General features: G+C 37.7%; 1 protein-coding gene across 1 annotated transcript in view; it reads left to right on the forward strand.

Moving 5' to 3' along the window:
- YLPM1 (YLP motif containing 1) overlaps positions 1-14,928 on the forward strand; it is a 71,546-nt gene that overhangs the window by 47,777 nt on the left and 8,841 nt on the right. The window contains exons 12-18 of the mRNA XM_036262746.1: positions 4,418-4,480; positions 4,770-4,889; positions 5,359-5,535; positions 5,623-5,706; positions 6,525-6,608; positions 9,683-9,763; positions 12,883-12,934. Coding sequence (XP_036118639.1) covers positions 4,418-4,480; positions 4,770-4,889; positions 5,359-5,535; positions 5,623-5,706; positions 6,525-6,608; positions 9,683-9,763; positions 12,883-12,934 — 661 coding nt within the window. The remainder of the gene's footprint in view (positions 1-4,417; positions 4,481-4,769; positions 4,890-5,358; positions 5,536-5,622; positions 5,707-6,524; positions 6,609-9,682; positions 9,764-12,882; positions 12,935-14,928) is intronic.

The following is a 14,928-nucleotide window of genomic DNA, read 5'->3' on the forward strand; positions in this document are numbered from 1 at the left end:
CGATGCTCAACCACTGAGCCACACCAGCCAGGCCTATAACTCATTTTTAAACCTATTTTATCTATTATTAGTATACTTACTCCAGCTTTTCTGTTGTTGCTGTTTGCATGATTATATCTTTTTCTGTCCCTTACTTTCAATTTATTTGTGTCTTTGACTCTAACGTATGTCTCCTATAGACAACATATAGTTGAATATTTTTTATGCAGTCTGACAATTTCTGCTATTTAATTGGATTGTTTAATTTATTCACATTTAATGTTATTGATACAGTTGACTTAATTCCAATTTTGGATTGTTCAATTATGTGGAAATTCCGTTGATTTTTACAAACTGATTGTTGTGTGTGTATGTGCCAGAATAGTTTTATTTTTATTTTATTTATTTTTTATTAATTTGTTTTTGTTACATGTTTCTCCTTTTTCCCCCATTGACACCCTCCTCCCCATCTCCCCACCCCATCCCCAGCTTTGTTGTCTATGTTCATTGGTCATGAATACATACTTATAAGTTCTGTGGTTTATCTCTTCTCCCCCAACACCCCCTCCTCTGAGGTTTGTCAGTCTGTACCCCACCTCTATGTCTCTAGGTCAGTTTTGTTCATCAGTTTGTTTAGTTTATTAGAATGGCCGCTATCAACAAATCATCAAATAACAAGTATTGGCAAGGGTGTGGAGAAAAGGGGACTCTAGTACACTGCTTGTGGGAGTGCAGACTGGTGCAGCCACTGTAGAAAACACTATGGTGTTACCTCAAAAAGTTAAAAATTGAACTGCCATTTGACATAGTGATCTCACTTCTAGGACTATACCCTAAGAAACCTGAAACACCAATCAGGAAGAATATACCGCTATGTTCATAGCAGCACTTTTTACAATAGCTAAGATCTGGAAACAACCCAAGTGTCCATCAGTAGATGAGTGGATAAAAAAGCTGTGGTACATGTACACAATGGAATACTATGCAGCTGTAAGAAAGAAAGATCTCTTATCCTTTGAGATGGCATGGAAGAACCTGGAGAGTATTATGCTAAGCGAAACAAGCCACACAGAGAAAGACAAGATATCACATGATCTCACTTATACATATTGATCTTAAATCCTGAAACACCGCTGAACTCATTTATTTTCATAGATTTTTAGTGGATTTCTTAGGATAGTCTATATACAAGATCTTGACATCTGCAGATAGAGGTGGCTTTACTTCTTTCTTTTCAATCTGGATACCTTTTATTTTTTCTTGTCTAGTTGCTCAGGCTATACTTCCAGTACAGTGTTAAGTAAAGTGGACATCCTTTGTTTATTCCTGATCTTAGAAAACTTTCAGTCTTTCACTAGTAAGTATGATATTAGCTGTGTGTTTTCAGTAGGTGCTCTTTATCAGATTCAAGAGGATCCCTTCCATTTTTAGTTTGTTGAATTTTTTTTATTATGAAAGGATGTTGGAGTTTGTTGAATACTTTTTCTGTGTCAATTGGAGCATTAGTTTTTTTTTGTTGTTGTTTTTTTTTTATCCTCACCCGAGGACATTTTTCCATTTTTTGTACAGATAGAGTGGGAGGGAGAGAGAGGAAGAGAGAGAGAGGGAAACATCGATGTGAAAGGGACACATCGAGTGGCTGCCACCCGCACGACCAACCAGGGCCGGGGACAAACTGCAACCGAAGTACGTGCCCTTAGCGGGAACCGAACCCGGGTCTCTCCAGACCGCAGGCCGACGCTCTAACCGCTGAGCCAAACCGGCCAGGGCGGAGCATTAGTTTTAATTGTATTGTTTGTGATTTTTTTTTATTGTGTGTATTTTGTTTTTTTATTCTGTTGATATGATGTACTACATTAATTGCTTTTATATAGTAATTTACATTCCTGGAATAAATTCACTTGGTGTATAATTCTTTTTATATGTTTATGGATTCAGTTTGCTAGTTTTTTGTGTGTTTTTTATCCTCACTTGAGGACTTTTTTTTCATTTATCTTCTGATTGACGGGAAGGGAGAGAGGGAGGAAAAGAGAGAGAGAGAAACATCAATGCAAGAGAAACACATCGAGTGGCTGCCACCTACATGACCCCAACCAGGGCTGGGGACAAACTGCAACCAAGGTAGGTGCCCTTAGCAGGAACCAAACCCAGGCCTCTCTAGTCCGCAGGCCGATGCTGTAACCACTGAGCAAAACCGGCCAGGGCCAGTTTGCTAGTATTTTATTGAGGATTTTTGCATCTGTATTCATAAGAGACATATGTGGTTTTCTTGTGCTATCTTTGGTTTTGTTATTCAGGTAGCTGCTTGATTTGAAATGCTGGTCTCATAAAATGAGTTGGGAATTGTTTCTTCCTCTTTTGTTTCTGGGAAGAGTTTTTGAAGAGTTGGTATTAATTCTTCTTTAAATGTCATTAGAATTCAATGATGTTGTCATCTGAGCCTGAGCTTTCCTTTGTGGGTAGATTTTTAATCCTCACTCAAAGATATGTTTTAAAGAGAAAAACATTGATGTGAGAGAAACATCAATCAGTTGCCTCCTGTATGCACCCTGACTGGGGATCAAACCCGCATCCTAGATATGTGCCAATTGGGAATTGAATCTGCAACCTATTGGTGTATGAGATGATGCTCCATCCAACTGAGACACCCAGCCAGGGCTCTTTGTAGATAGTTTTTGATGACTAATTTAATCTCTTCACTTCTCAGTAGTTCTATTCTAATAGCCTATTTCTTGAGTCAGTTTTAGTACTGTGTCTTTCTAGCGATTTGTCCATTTCATTATCTAATTTGTTAGCACAATACTTCTTTATAACCCTTTTTTTGTTGTTATTTCTGTAAGGTTGGCAGTCATGTCTCTTTTATTTCTGATTCTAATAATTTGAATCTTCTCTCTTCTTAGTCAGTCTAGCTAAAAGTTTGTCAATTTACGCCCTGGCTGGTTTGGCTCAGCAGTTAGAGCGTCGGCCCGTGGACCAGAGAGTCCCGGGTTCAGTTCCCGCTAAGGGCACGTATCTCGGTTGCAGTTCATCCCTGGCCCCGGTTGGGGTTGTGTGGGTGGCAGCCACTAGCTATATCTCTCTCACATGCATGTTTCTCTCTCTCTTTTCCTCTCTCTCTCCCTCCCTCTTTGTCTGAAGATAAATACAAAAATGGCCCTGGCCGGTTTGGCTCAGCGGTTAGAGCGTAGGCCTGCGGTCCGGAGAGACCCGGGTTCGGTTCCCGCTAAGGGCACGTACTTCGGTTGCAGTTTGTCCCCGGCCCTGGTTGGTCGTGCGGTGGCAGCCACTTGATGTGTCCCTTTCACATCGATGTTTCTCTCTCTCTCTCTCTTCCTCTCTCTCCCTCCCACTCTATCTGTACAAAAAATGGAGAAATGTCCTCGGGTGAGGATTAAAAAAATAAATAAATATATAAAAAAAAAAATGTCCTCAGGTGAGGATAAAAAAAATAAAATAAAAACTAAAAAATAAAGGTTTGTCAATTTTGTTGATCTTTTCAGAGAACAAGCTTTTATTATATTTTGTTCTCCATTTTATTAATTTCATTCCATATGGTTGCTTTAGGTTTAGTTTGTTCTTCCATTGTCTTAAGGTGGAAGGTTAGGTTATGATTTGAGATTTTTCTTCTTTCCTTTCTTTTAAATGTGATTTTATTGATTTTTTTATCCTCACCTGAGGACATTTTTTGTTCAGATAGGGTGGGAGGGAGAGAGAGAAACATTGACGTGAAAGGGACACATTGAGTTAGCTGCCACCCGTACAACCCAACCAGGGCTGGGGACAAACTGCACCCAGGGTACATGTCCTTAGCGGGAACCAAACCTCCGGACCGCAGGCCAACGCTCTAACCGCTGAGCCAAACCAGCCAGGGCTTTATTGACTTTTTAGAGAGAGAGAGAAACATCAATGTGAGAGAGAAATATCCATCAGCTGCCTCCTGCACGCCCCCTACTGGTGATTGAGTCCACATCCCAGGCATGTCCCTTGAGCGGGAATCTAATTGGGACCTCTCTCTCAGTCCATGGGATGACCCTCAATCCACTGAGCCACATGGGCAAAATTTTCTTCTTTTTAAATAAATTTACTTATGAGGATGGCTTTAGCTGCATTCCATAAGTTTTGGTATGTTGTCTTCATTTTTATTCATCTCAAAGTATTTTCTGATTTTTCTTCTGATTTCTTCTTTGACCCATTGGTTACTTAGGAGTATGGTGTTTATTTCCACATACTTGTGCATTTCCCAGATTTTTTCTACTATTAATTTCTAATTTTATTTCATTGTAGTCAGAGTACACTGTATTTCTATCCTTTCAAATTTATTAAGGTTTGTTTTGTGGTGTATCAAGTGGCCTATCATGGAGAATGATAGGTCATTGTTAACTATAAGATTTGATTGTAAAAATCTTCTCTGAGTGATTCTTTTTTCATTGTGTTTCAGATTGTTGTTATAATGAGAGGATTACCTGGCAGTGGAAAGACACATGTTGCAAAACTTATTCGAGTGAGTATGGGAAAGCCAAAGAAGAATCAGTTGCTTTTGTTAGCGACTTGTCTTCTTACCAAGTAGCATTAACAGTATAGAATTTCCCATTTGATCCATTCTGATTGGCTCATGTGGTAGATGCTGTCCCATGTAAATTTTGATCTGCTTAGATAAATATTTTGCCTCTGTTTGATTTGAAACCACCAGAAGATTGCATATTATTTAACCACAAGAGGAACTTTATTGTGAACATTCATTCATTTATTCCATAAATTGTCTTTAATTTTCTTGACTATATGATTCTTAGGATAAAGAGGTAGAATTTGGAGGACCTGCACCCAGAGTTCTAAGCCTGGATGATTACTTCATCACTGAAGTGGAAAAAGAAGAAAAAGATCCAGATTCTGGAAAGAAAGTGAAAAAAAAGGTATGGTTACTTTCTGATGCATTAACAGTGAAAGGAGAAATGTGGCTTTTTTTTTTTCCTTGAGACAAAGAGTTCTCTGTTTTTTTTTGTTGTTAATCCTCACTCGATATTTTTCCATTGATTTTTATATAGGGAGGGAGGGAGCGGGAGAAAGAGAAACACTCATGTGAGAGAGACACATCAATTGGTTGCCTCCCAAACAACCCTGACAAAGACCGGGGATCGCAAAACCCAGGTACGTGCCCTTGACCAGTAATTGAACCTGAAACCCTTTGGTCTGTGGGCCAAAGCTCTAATCCCTGAACCAAACTGGCCAGGGCGAGTTCTCTTTTTTTAACACAAACTTTAGTACTCGGGTGTGAAGGAACAACTACAAAGTCATCTCCATCCAGATGCTAACCAGAGAAGAGGTTTAGAATGATTTTTTTTTTGCTGTTGCTAACTCTGTATCTCTTTTGGGGAATTTTAGGTAATGGAATATGAATACGAAGCTGAGATGGAGGAGACCTATCGTACCAGCATGTTCAAAACTTTCAAAAAGACTCTGGATGATGGCTTTTTTCCCTTCATCATCCTTGATGCCATCAATGACAGAGTTAGACATTTTGACCAGTTTTGGAGTGCAGCAAAAACCAAGGGATTTGAGGTACAGACTTAAAGTAGTATTAGAGTACTTTGTGTTATTATTTAAGTGCTATATCTGTTTGCCTAATCACTGTTCATTTTTCCTTAGGTATACTTGGCTGAAATGAGTGCAGATAACCAGACTTGTGGCAAGAGAAATATCCATGGAAGAAAACTTAAAGAAATAAATAAGGTAATTTTTGGCAACATAAAAGGTGTTGTGGTTTAAACTTCATCTAGGCCATATTTTGCCTGTAATTCTTGTTTATCCCCTTTCATTTCAAATTTTTTTTTTTTTTATCCTCACCCGAGGACATTTTTCCATTTTTTGTTCTGACAGTGGGAGGGAGAGAGAGGAAGAGAGAGAGAGAGAGAAAAACATCGACGTGAAAGGGACACATCGAGTGGCTGCTACCCACACGACCAACCAGGGCCAGGGACAAACTGCAACCGAGATATGCGCCCTTAGCAGAAACCGAACCCGGGTCTCTCTGGACTGCAGGTTGATGCTCTAACCGCTGAGCCAAACCAGCGAGGGCTCAAAACATTTTTTCTGCCCTGACAGGTTTGGCTCAGCAGTTAGAACGTTGGCCTGCGGACCAAAGAGTCACAGGTTCATTCAGGTCAACAGCACATACCTTGGTTGCGGTTTGGTCTCCGGCCCTGGTTGGGGTCATGCGGGAGGCAACCAGTCGATGTGCCTCTCTCCCTCTCTCTCTCTCTCTCTCTTTCTCACTTTCTCTCTCTCACCCACCCCCTCCCACTCTATCTGAAGATGAACGGAAAAATATTCTTAGGTGGGGATTTAAAACTAAAATAAATCAAAATATTTTTTCTACTGTCTTTAGTAAATGTTTCCTTTCCTTTTTATCTAAGTGTAAAAGGTGGCCTAGTTCTGCCTGGCACTAGCCTGACAGACTTCACAACATTAGTTCATTTGTCTTGGATGCTCACTTGGTCTTTCTTTGAGTAGTTTACAAAGATAACTTGACCTCCTGGATCTCTCAATAGATGGCCGATCACTGGGAAACTGCACCTCGCCATATGATGCGTCTGGACATTCGTTCTTTGCTGCAAGATGCTGCTATTGAAGAGGTAAGGGTCCTTTGCCTTAAGGGCTGTGAAAAATGACCATTTTGTGTTTTTTTAACCCTTACTTTTACTTTGAATTTATTTTTAAACTACAGAAAAGATGCACGAATAGTATAAGAGCACCTGTACAACTTTGAGATTCAGCAGTTACTATTTTACCACATTGTTCTCTATATAGATGTATTCTTCCTCTCCTCCTCATCACTATTATTATTGCTATTGTATCACTGTTGTGAGATGATTTCAGGGTTAAGTTTCAGATCTCATAACTATTCACCCCTAAATATTTCAGTAGGTATCCCAAGAACAAGGGCATTCTCTTACAGAAGTAGAAGTCTGAATTATCTCATATATAGTTCATATTTCAGATTTTGCCAGCTATTCCCATGATATGCTGTTATGATAGTTTTTAAAAATCTAGGATCCAGCCCTGATCGTTGTGGGTCATTGGTTAGAGTGTCAGCCCATGCACTGGAGAGTCACGGGTTAGATTTCTGGATGAGGGCACGTACCTGGGTTGCAGGTTTGACCCCTGGCCTCAGTCAGGGCTTGTGCTGGAGGCAACAAATCGATGTGTGTCGCTCACCTCTCTCTCTCTTTTTCTCTCTCTCTCTCTCTCTCTCTCGCTCTTTCCTCCTCCTCTCCCTCCCCCCTCCCTTCTACTCTCTCTAAAAATCAATGGAAAAAATATCCTCAGGTGAGGATTAACAACAACAAAAAAAATCTAAGAGGCAGCCAATCGATGTTTCTCTCTCACATCGATGTTTCTAGCTCTTCCTTCCTCTCTCTAAAAATCAATAAAAACAGTTCTTTAATATAAAAAGTAGTTTTTGCCTAGTTGGTGTGGCTTGGTAGTTGAGCATTGACCCATGGACCAAGAGGTCACTGGTTCGATTCCTATCAGAGCACATGCCTGGGTTGTGGGCTTGCAGCCAATCAATGTGTCTCTCATCGATGTTTCTGTCTCTCCCTTTCTCTTCCTCTCTCTCTAAAAATCAATATAAACACATTTTTAAAAAGCATTGCACTGACAAAGATGATCTTCCAAACAACTTCCTTCCCCTTAGTTCTTTTTTTATCTTCACCTGAGGATATTTTTACATGTATCTCCAGATAGAGCGGGAGGGAGGGAGGGAGAGAGAGAGAGAGAGAGAAACATCGATGTGAGAGAGACATATAGATTGGCTGCCATCCGCATGACCCCAACCGAGGTACATGCCCTTGGCCAGAATCGAACCCAGGACTCTGGCCTGTGGGTCGATGCTTTAACCGCTGAGCCAAACTGGCCAGAGCATCCTCCCCCTAATTCTTTTTTTTTTTTCTTTATTGGTTTTAGAGAGAGAGGAAGGGAGAGGGAGAGATAGAAACTTCAATGAGAGAGAACATCGATCGGCACCTCCTTCATGCCCCTCACTGGGGATCGGGCCTATAACCTCGGCCTGTGCCCTGACTGGGAATTGAACTGGCAACCTCTTGATGCATGGGTCGATGCTCAGCCAGTGAGCCACACTAGCCGGGCATCCTCCCCTTAATTCTTTAAAAAAAATAATAATAATTTCATAGCCATGTCATTGTCACAAAAGACAAAGAATTTTTGAAGAGTATAGGTCAGTTGTTTTGTAGAATGCACCTCAATACATGTTTCTTTGATTGTTTCCCCACGATTAGTTTTTTTTCTTCATTGATGGGCGGCTAGGCGGGGTTGGGGGGCATCAATTGGTTGCCTTCCATACATGCCCCAGCCGGATATTGAACCTGCAACTTGGGTATGACCTGCATCTTGGGTATGTGCCCTCACCAGGAACCAACTCTCGACCCTTTGGTGAACGGAATGACTCTAACCACATTAGCCAGGGCTCCACATGATTAGTTTCAGGTTAAGCATTAGCAAGAATGCTACAAAAGTGATGTATCCTCAGTGCATCATATCAGGAGACATATAATGTCAGTTTATTTCACTATTGGTGATTTAAGGGTTGATCATTTGGTTCAGGTGGAATCCATCAAAATTTTCTACCTTTTTCTCTTTATAATAAATAATCTGTAGGGAGACACTGTGAAAGTGTTAATATTTTGTTCCCAACAAATTAATTTAAAATATTCTTACTGATTTTTAGAGAGGGGAAGGGAGAAGGAGAGAGAAATAAAAACAGCAATGTGAGAGCAGAACATCGATTGGCTGCAGCCTTCTGCACACCCCTTAGCACCAGGGATTGAGCCCACAATCCTAGCATGTGCCCTGATCAGAAGTCAAACCAGCAGCCTTTCAGTGCACGGATGACACCTGACCAACTGAGCCACACCAGCCAGGGCTCTTTACATTATTCTTGACACAATTCTTTGTTATACCAAAGCTTGACCCTACCCCTCTGCCATGTAGTCAGTCTACAAGTTTTATCAGTTTTACCTTATAATATACCTCTCTTATCATTTACTCTCTATTTGGATTGCTACCATTCTGGACCAAGTTACTGTCATCTTACTGTTCACTGTACCCTTTCATGCATTTTGAAATTTAAATCATATACATGTTTTACTTGATTGAAAAGATGTCTGCTAAAGGTTTTAAAAATAAATGCTAGTAATTTATAGGCATTCAAAACAGATAATTATCAATTTAGGACAGATCATAATACTCAACTTCATAGGAAATTGTAAGATAAATATCCCAGAAAAATGAAAAGCAGGAATATTATTGTCTTTTATTAGTTCTGTTTTAAAGTTTAGGGTGTTCAAAATTACTTAGTATGGCCTGGCCAGTGTGGCTCAGTGGATTGAGCATCACCCCAAGGACTGAGAGGTCCCAGTTCAATTCTTGGTCAAGGCACATGCCTCGGTTGTGGACTCGATTCCCAGTGGGAGTGTGTAGGAGCCAGCCGATTGATTTTTCTCTCTCTCTCTCCCTCTAAAAAATTAATAAAAACGTATTTAAAAAAATTACTTAGTATGTAATAATGAGTCTGTGCTATTTCTCTCTGGGCAACTGTGCTCATTTCAGTTCTTAATGAGGGACTTGGCATTTTTCTAAATGTTAACTCAGTCTTTTTTTTATTATTATGATTATTGGGATGGTGTAGGTAGAGATGGAAGATTTTGATGCAAATATCGAGGATCAGAAGGAAGAAAAGAAAGATGCAGAGGAAGAGGAAAACGAACTGGTAGGAGACAGACCAACCACTTTGAACAAAGTGTCTCTTTATTAAAATTCATAGGTGTTTCAATTCAGATCTGTGGTCAGATTATTACTGTTGATATGCACCTTAGTGGTAGAAGTTTTCATAATCATCTTCAAGGAGACTTTTGGATACTTTATATTTTTCTTCTAACCAAAAGAACCCTCTCCTTTGTTGTTAACAGAAAATTTTAAGAATGCTAAGAATCTTACCCTTGTACTCACTCATCTATGTGTGGGTGGCTTTAGGGGAGTATATGTTTTAAGAAAATCAATTACATATGAAAGGGCATTCTTGCACTCCAGCAGATATGTGGTACAGCCTACCCCATTTGCATAATTGTCTCTGCTATAAGATCTCAAAATTGAGTTTCTGTCAACTGAGGCAGAAAAATGTATTGAATGAGGAGGCAGAGGGTTGCCATAGACTGCTGGATTTGTTCTTCTGCATTTTATTCAATTAAGTGATGGGGGAAATGATTTTACTGTGTAGGCATTGTATTTTGCTTAGGCTGATTAAAGGCTTATGTAGTGTGAGTTCAAAGTTCCTGTGTAACTCCTGTAAATGCTTTTTATCATACCTCTTAGAGATGTTTGCCTTACCCTGTAATTCATGAATATGCGACCCTTATAGAGTTATGTTACTTTTAGTGTTTGCTAAGTGAGGTACAGAGATGAGCAATGCATGGAATAGTGTTGCTTTTTAAATTCAAAGTATTATTTGGTTTACATAATATTTCACCCTTGCTAAAGCTGCTTCTCATATTCTTCTGAAAATGTACAAAGCAAGAACCTTGATTCCTACCTCCCAGAGAACACAGGCTCTTTAAGGTGTGGTCCTATTAAATCCATGTATGATATGGAGGACTGTGGTTAGAAACTGTGTGTTTATATAGAAATGGTGCCTCTACATTCCTAGATTTCATATGTGGATTAAAAAATAAGCTTTAAAGTTAATGGCATTTGAGTCTCAATATGTGTTTTTTCTTTAAACAAAGTATTTTTCTTAATTAGGTTGTATTTTGACATATATGAGCTAAAATGTAGGCAGGAAATTCCATTAAAGGTCCACGCTGTTCTGGAATATAGCTCATGACCTCCTTAGCTACTTGCAGCATGCGTGTTAGAAAGTTACCTTGTGAGAAGTCTATAATGTTAGCTTTCTGGAGCTCCGTCTTTCTTTTGTGGAGATTTCAGTTCAGGATTTGGTTCATAACATCTGATTTGCTTAAGCATAGGTCAAAACCTAGAACTTTTAATTTTTAAAAAATAAAACACAATGTAATACTATATTTTTGCATCAGAAACCTGGCAAGGAAGCCTTAGGACTCTACCCTGTTAGACTATCTCTTTTATTTCCAAGTGACTTAACATTTTAAGCAGCGAGAAGATGATATAGTTTTAAGTAAGAACAGGGTGTGGTTCCAGTAGAGGGGAAAATTAATATACTCGTTTTTCTTATCTTGTTATAAAACTTCTCTTAACCCATTCAAAAATGAAGAATCCAGATCTTTTACTATTGGGTTTTCTTCCAAGAGTAAAAGATTCTTGGAGAATTTTAACCAAAGGGTTGAGAGCAAGTCTCATGTCATTCAGACCATTTTAATGAAATTCTCAATAAGCTTTGCATTTTCTTCTCTGTACTTACTGATTACCAAAGCCAAACTTTTCTTGGTTAAGAGAATTTGGGGCAGGGGGGAGATCATTGGTTTTATATGTTGCCTTCATTAGTGCTTCAGTGAATCTAGTAGGTGTGACTTAGAATTTACAGTTATTCTAGTGATGATTTTTGAGGTATAACTTGTACAGATTTCATCAATACTTAACTTCTAACACCATCACTTCAGCATAGTTTTGTCTTGGTGTGTTCTTAAAATGTATTTGAAAAAGATGTTATAATTTATAAATCTGAAATCCTGCCTAATGAGTTGAAATTGGATTATTGATCTGGCTTAAAGACTACAAATGTGTAAGACCTGTCGGTTTCCTGGAAGAATGATGGCACTATTAAACTCTTAAACAGACATTACTGTCATGAAATCTTCAACATACTTTGCAACTTACCTATGTGTCAGTCTATATTATGAACTTGAACATTCCCAATAGTCAAGAGGTATATTGATTCTTAAAAGAAGATGCTGACACCTTTGATGAATCTGCTCTACATCATAAGTCCTAGTATTTAAGTTCTGTATGTTAGGGTCTAATAGAGAACAGAGTCCAAATGAAGAAAAAGGGGAATCATAGTAAATTACATGGAAAAAGCCTACACTTACTTGCCAGTTGAGTGAACTGAAAGGATTACTACATGGTTAAATAGGTACATTGGGAAATTTGAAAATCGTATAGGACTTTGTTTGAAATAAACCACCCATCTTTTATTAAATAAGATGTAAATTGCCTGTGGAGATTTCTGGTTTTTCATGTAATAGGAAAATGTAATTTTAGAAGACATCAGTAATAATAATCAGTTTCCAGTTTATGAAAAAAGTGCACTGAAATTGACTCAGTAAAATTAGCCTTTGTACGATCTACGGGTAAATGGATGGAGTCATTTAAAAATGAATTTGAACTTCATAATTGTGTTCAGTGATACTAAGTTTTCTCCTTTCTCTTGAGTATTTGAAATTATGCTGGCCTATAAAGTAACTGTCTTGAAAAACACTCTGGACCTCACAGCTACTATCACTTGAGAATAGCAACTGAATTGAGAAAATAACCGAGCTAGGATTATAAATCCTCTGCTACTCTGAATGATATTAATATTAGCACAGTAACTACTGCACAGTAACTACTGTACATTCTTACCATATTTACTATACATCTGTTGTTCAGACTACAGTTGTGTGTCCTGAACTGTAGCTGCCTCAAAGCGCCTTCATGATACTAATCTGAAGTGACTACTCTGAAATCTGAGCAGTGAAGGTTGTGAATTTGGTAATTCACTTCAAAGATAATGAGACTGTATTTTCCCTAAGGATATATTTGTAACTAGTGAGTGGAAACTAAATCCATTCCCAGTTTTAATGCTTTTCCAATTCAAAAGTGATATGCATGTATGTGTCTCTTTCTAACCCTTCGAGCTTCTCTCTGTGTACAATTTAGGGTTACATTCCGAAAAGCAAATGGGAGATGGACACATCTGAGGCAAAGCTAGGTGGGTATTTTCTTTTTCCTGTTTTTATATGTGATACCTGATGGTAATGGTCATAGATCTTTCTGCTGTAAGAAGAACAAATTCCCCAAAAGTTCTGCTTAAACCAAGATTTTTGGCCTACCTTACATATTTAGCCAGCCTTCAGTTTAACTAGTTATATCTTGTGACAGAGTGAAAGAAGAGTATTTTACCTTCAGTACCACTTAAAGATTTTAAAGTAAGCAGAGATATGTAATAAATTTAGTAATAAAATACTTTCACGTCTGAAATTCATTCTTTTATATTAATCAGAAATGTTAGTGCTGATGAGATTTCTGCTTTTCTGAAAAAGTAACTGCAATCCAAAGTTGAACCAGATTGTGAATACTTCATATAGTAATAATAAATATTGAAGCTTATAAATTAATTAAGGGGCAGTTATTTTTCTTGTATAATAAATTAGAATTTCTAGGTGGGGAGCGATACATAATTTAGGTTTTTTAAGAGCTTGCTTTATAAGATTCCACTTATATTTTCCTTCAACTTGCCTTTAGTGCCAGATTATGAGGTTAACTGGTTAAAATGATTGTCTAAATAAAAAGTTGGAGTTGCTTAGTGTGAAGTTATCTGCCAAGCAGAAAATCATACATATCCAGTGGATTTTCCTCCAATGTTTCAAAATGTTTTTCAGGTTTTTTGTTTTTGTTTTTGCCTTACTTAAAGAGAACCATTTAACATGTGGATTGAGATATGTTAAATATAAGAAAATGTGATGAGGACTTTTTGAGAAGATTGACCTTATCAATGTATGAAGTATGGCTGATAGTCTTTGTATTTCTCTTTCTGGTATCATGCTGTTATTCCAGAACTGAAGTAACCATTTAAAGATCATAAATTCATAGAACAAATTTGAGCCATTTAGCTATGTCGCTGTTTGGGACACATTGTGTTTCTGACATTGGAAGGGTGCATATTACATATAATCTCAGAGGCTATGCCTTTTATTTTGCCCAACTGATCATGTTTGCCATTGATATTGACCAGATCCTATGTCAAAAGATAGTTCCGTAAAGTGTAGTATTACTATATTACTGGAATAGTGGCTTTGTTGTAAAGTCTAGATTTTTTTTCTAATGTATGTTATGTGAATATTGTATGTGGTTACTGACATATTCTTCCACTAGTCTTCCCTTGTGGGAAATAACAATAACCAACTGTCTCCTTCCCTAAACTTTTAAAGCATTTATAAGTGTTTAAATGCAATTAAATATATAGGAAAATAATAATCACTACTTAACTTTCAATAATAATAATTTAGATCTTCTTATTTTGACATTAGATTAAGAATGTTAGAAGTTCTGTGCTTTTAGGATAGCCTGTAAGAATGTAAAGTTTATATCCCTCTTTTCTGATTCTTTAAATAATATTTATATTTTGGGGCAAAGAGAGATTATAAAGAGACAAAGGGATTGTAAAAGTGATCAATATTTTAGCTAAGCATATAACCAGAGGCTTTATGTAATATACGATCAAGGATAATATATTTTTTTAAACTTGAGCCTGTCTATTTTCTAATTTTCTTTCTAATTCTTGAAGAGAAAGGAAAATGGAGTGTAGTAATGATGATTCAAGAAAATACACTATTAATCTTGATATTGATTTCTGGAAAAAATTCTGGCCAATCTACCATTTGCTTCTCAGAAAATACATTTTATACAAGTTCAGTCCATTTTATAGACAGAATGTTACATAATGAATTTCAGAAATGGATTTGTTAAGTAAACCATTTCGATTAAAGGCATTGAAGATCTAGTAATGAATCTAGAAAATAAATTCTAACATGTTTGCAATTGGGTTTTTGTTTATTTTTAATAAGACTTATATTGATGTTTCATGTAATGACTTGCTTCTTGCACCACTGTGTTATCTTGAGAGCTAACCTACCTGTGGAGAGAGACAAACTGAGTGTGGGCATTCTTGAAAGTGCTTGCTTCTTTGAGATTGGCCCATGGAAC

The sequence above is a fragment of the Molossus molossus genome, unplaced genomic scaffold (assembly GCF_014108415.1).
Source record: "Molossus molossus isolate mMolMol1 unplaced genomic scaffold, mMolMol1.p scaffold_m16_p_1, whole genome shotgun sequence".
NCBI classification, from domain to species: Eukaryota; Metazoa; Chordata; class Mammalia; order Chiroptera; family Molossidae; genus Molossus; species Molossus molossus.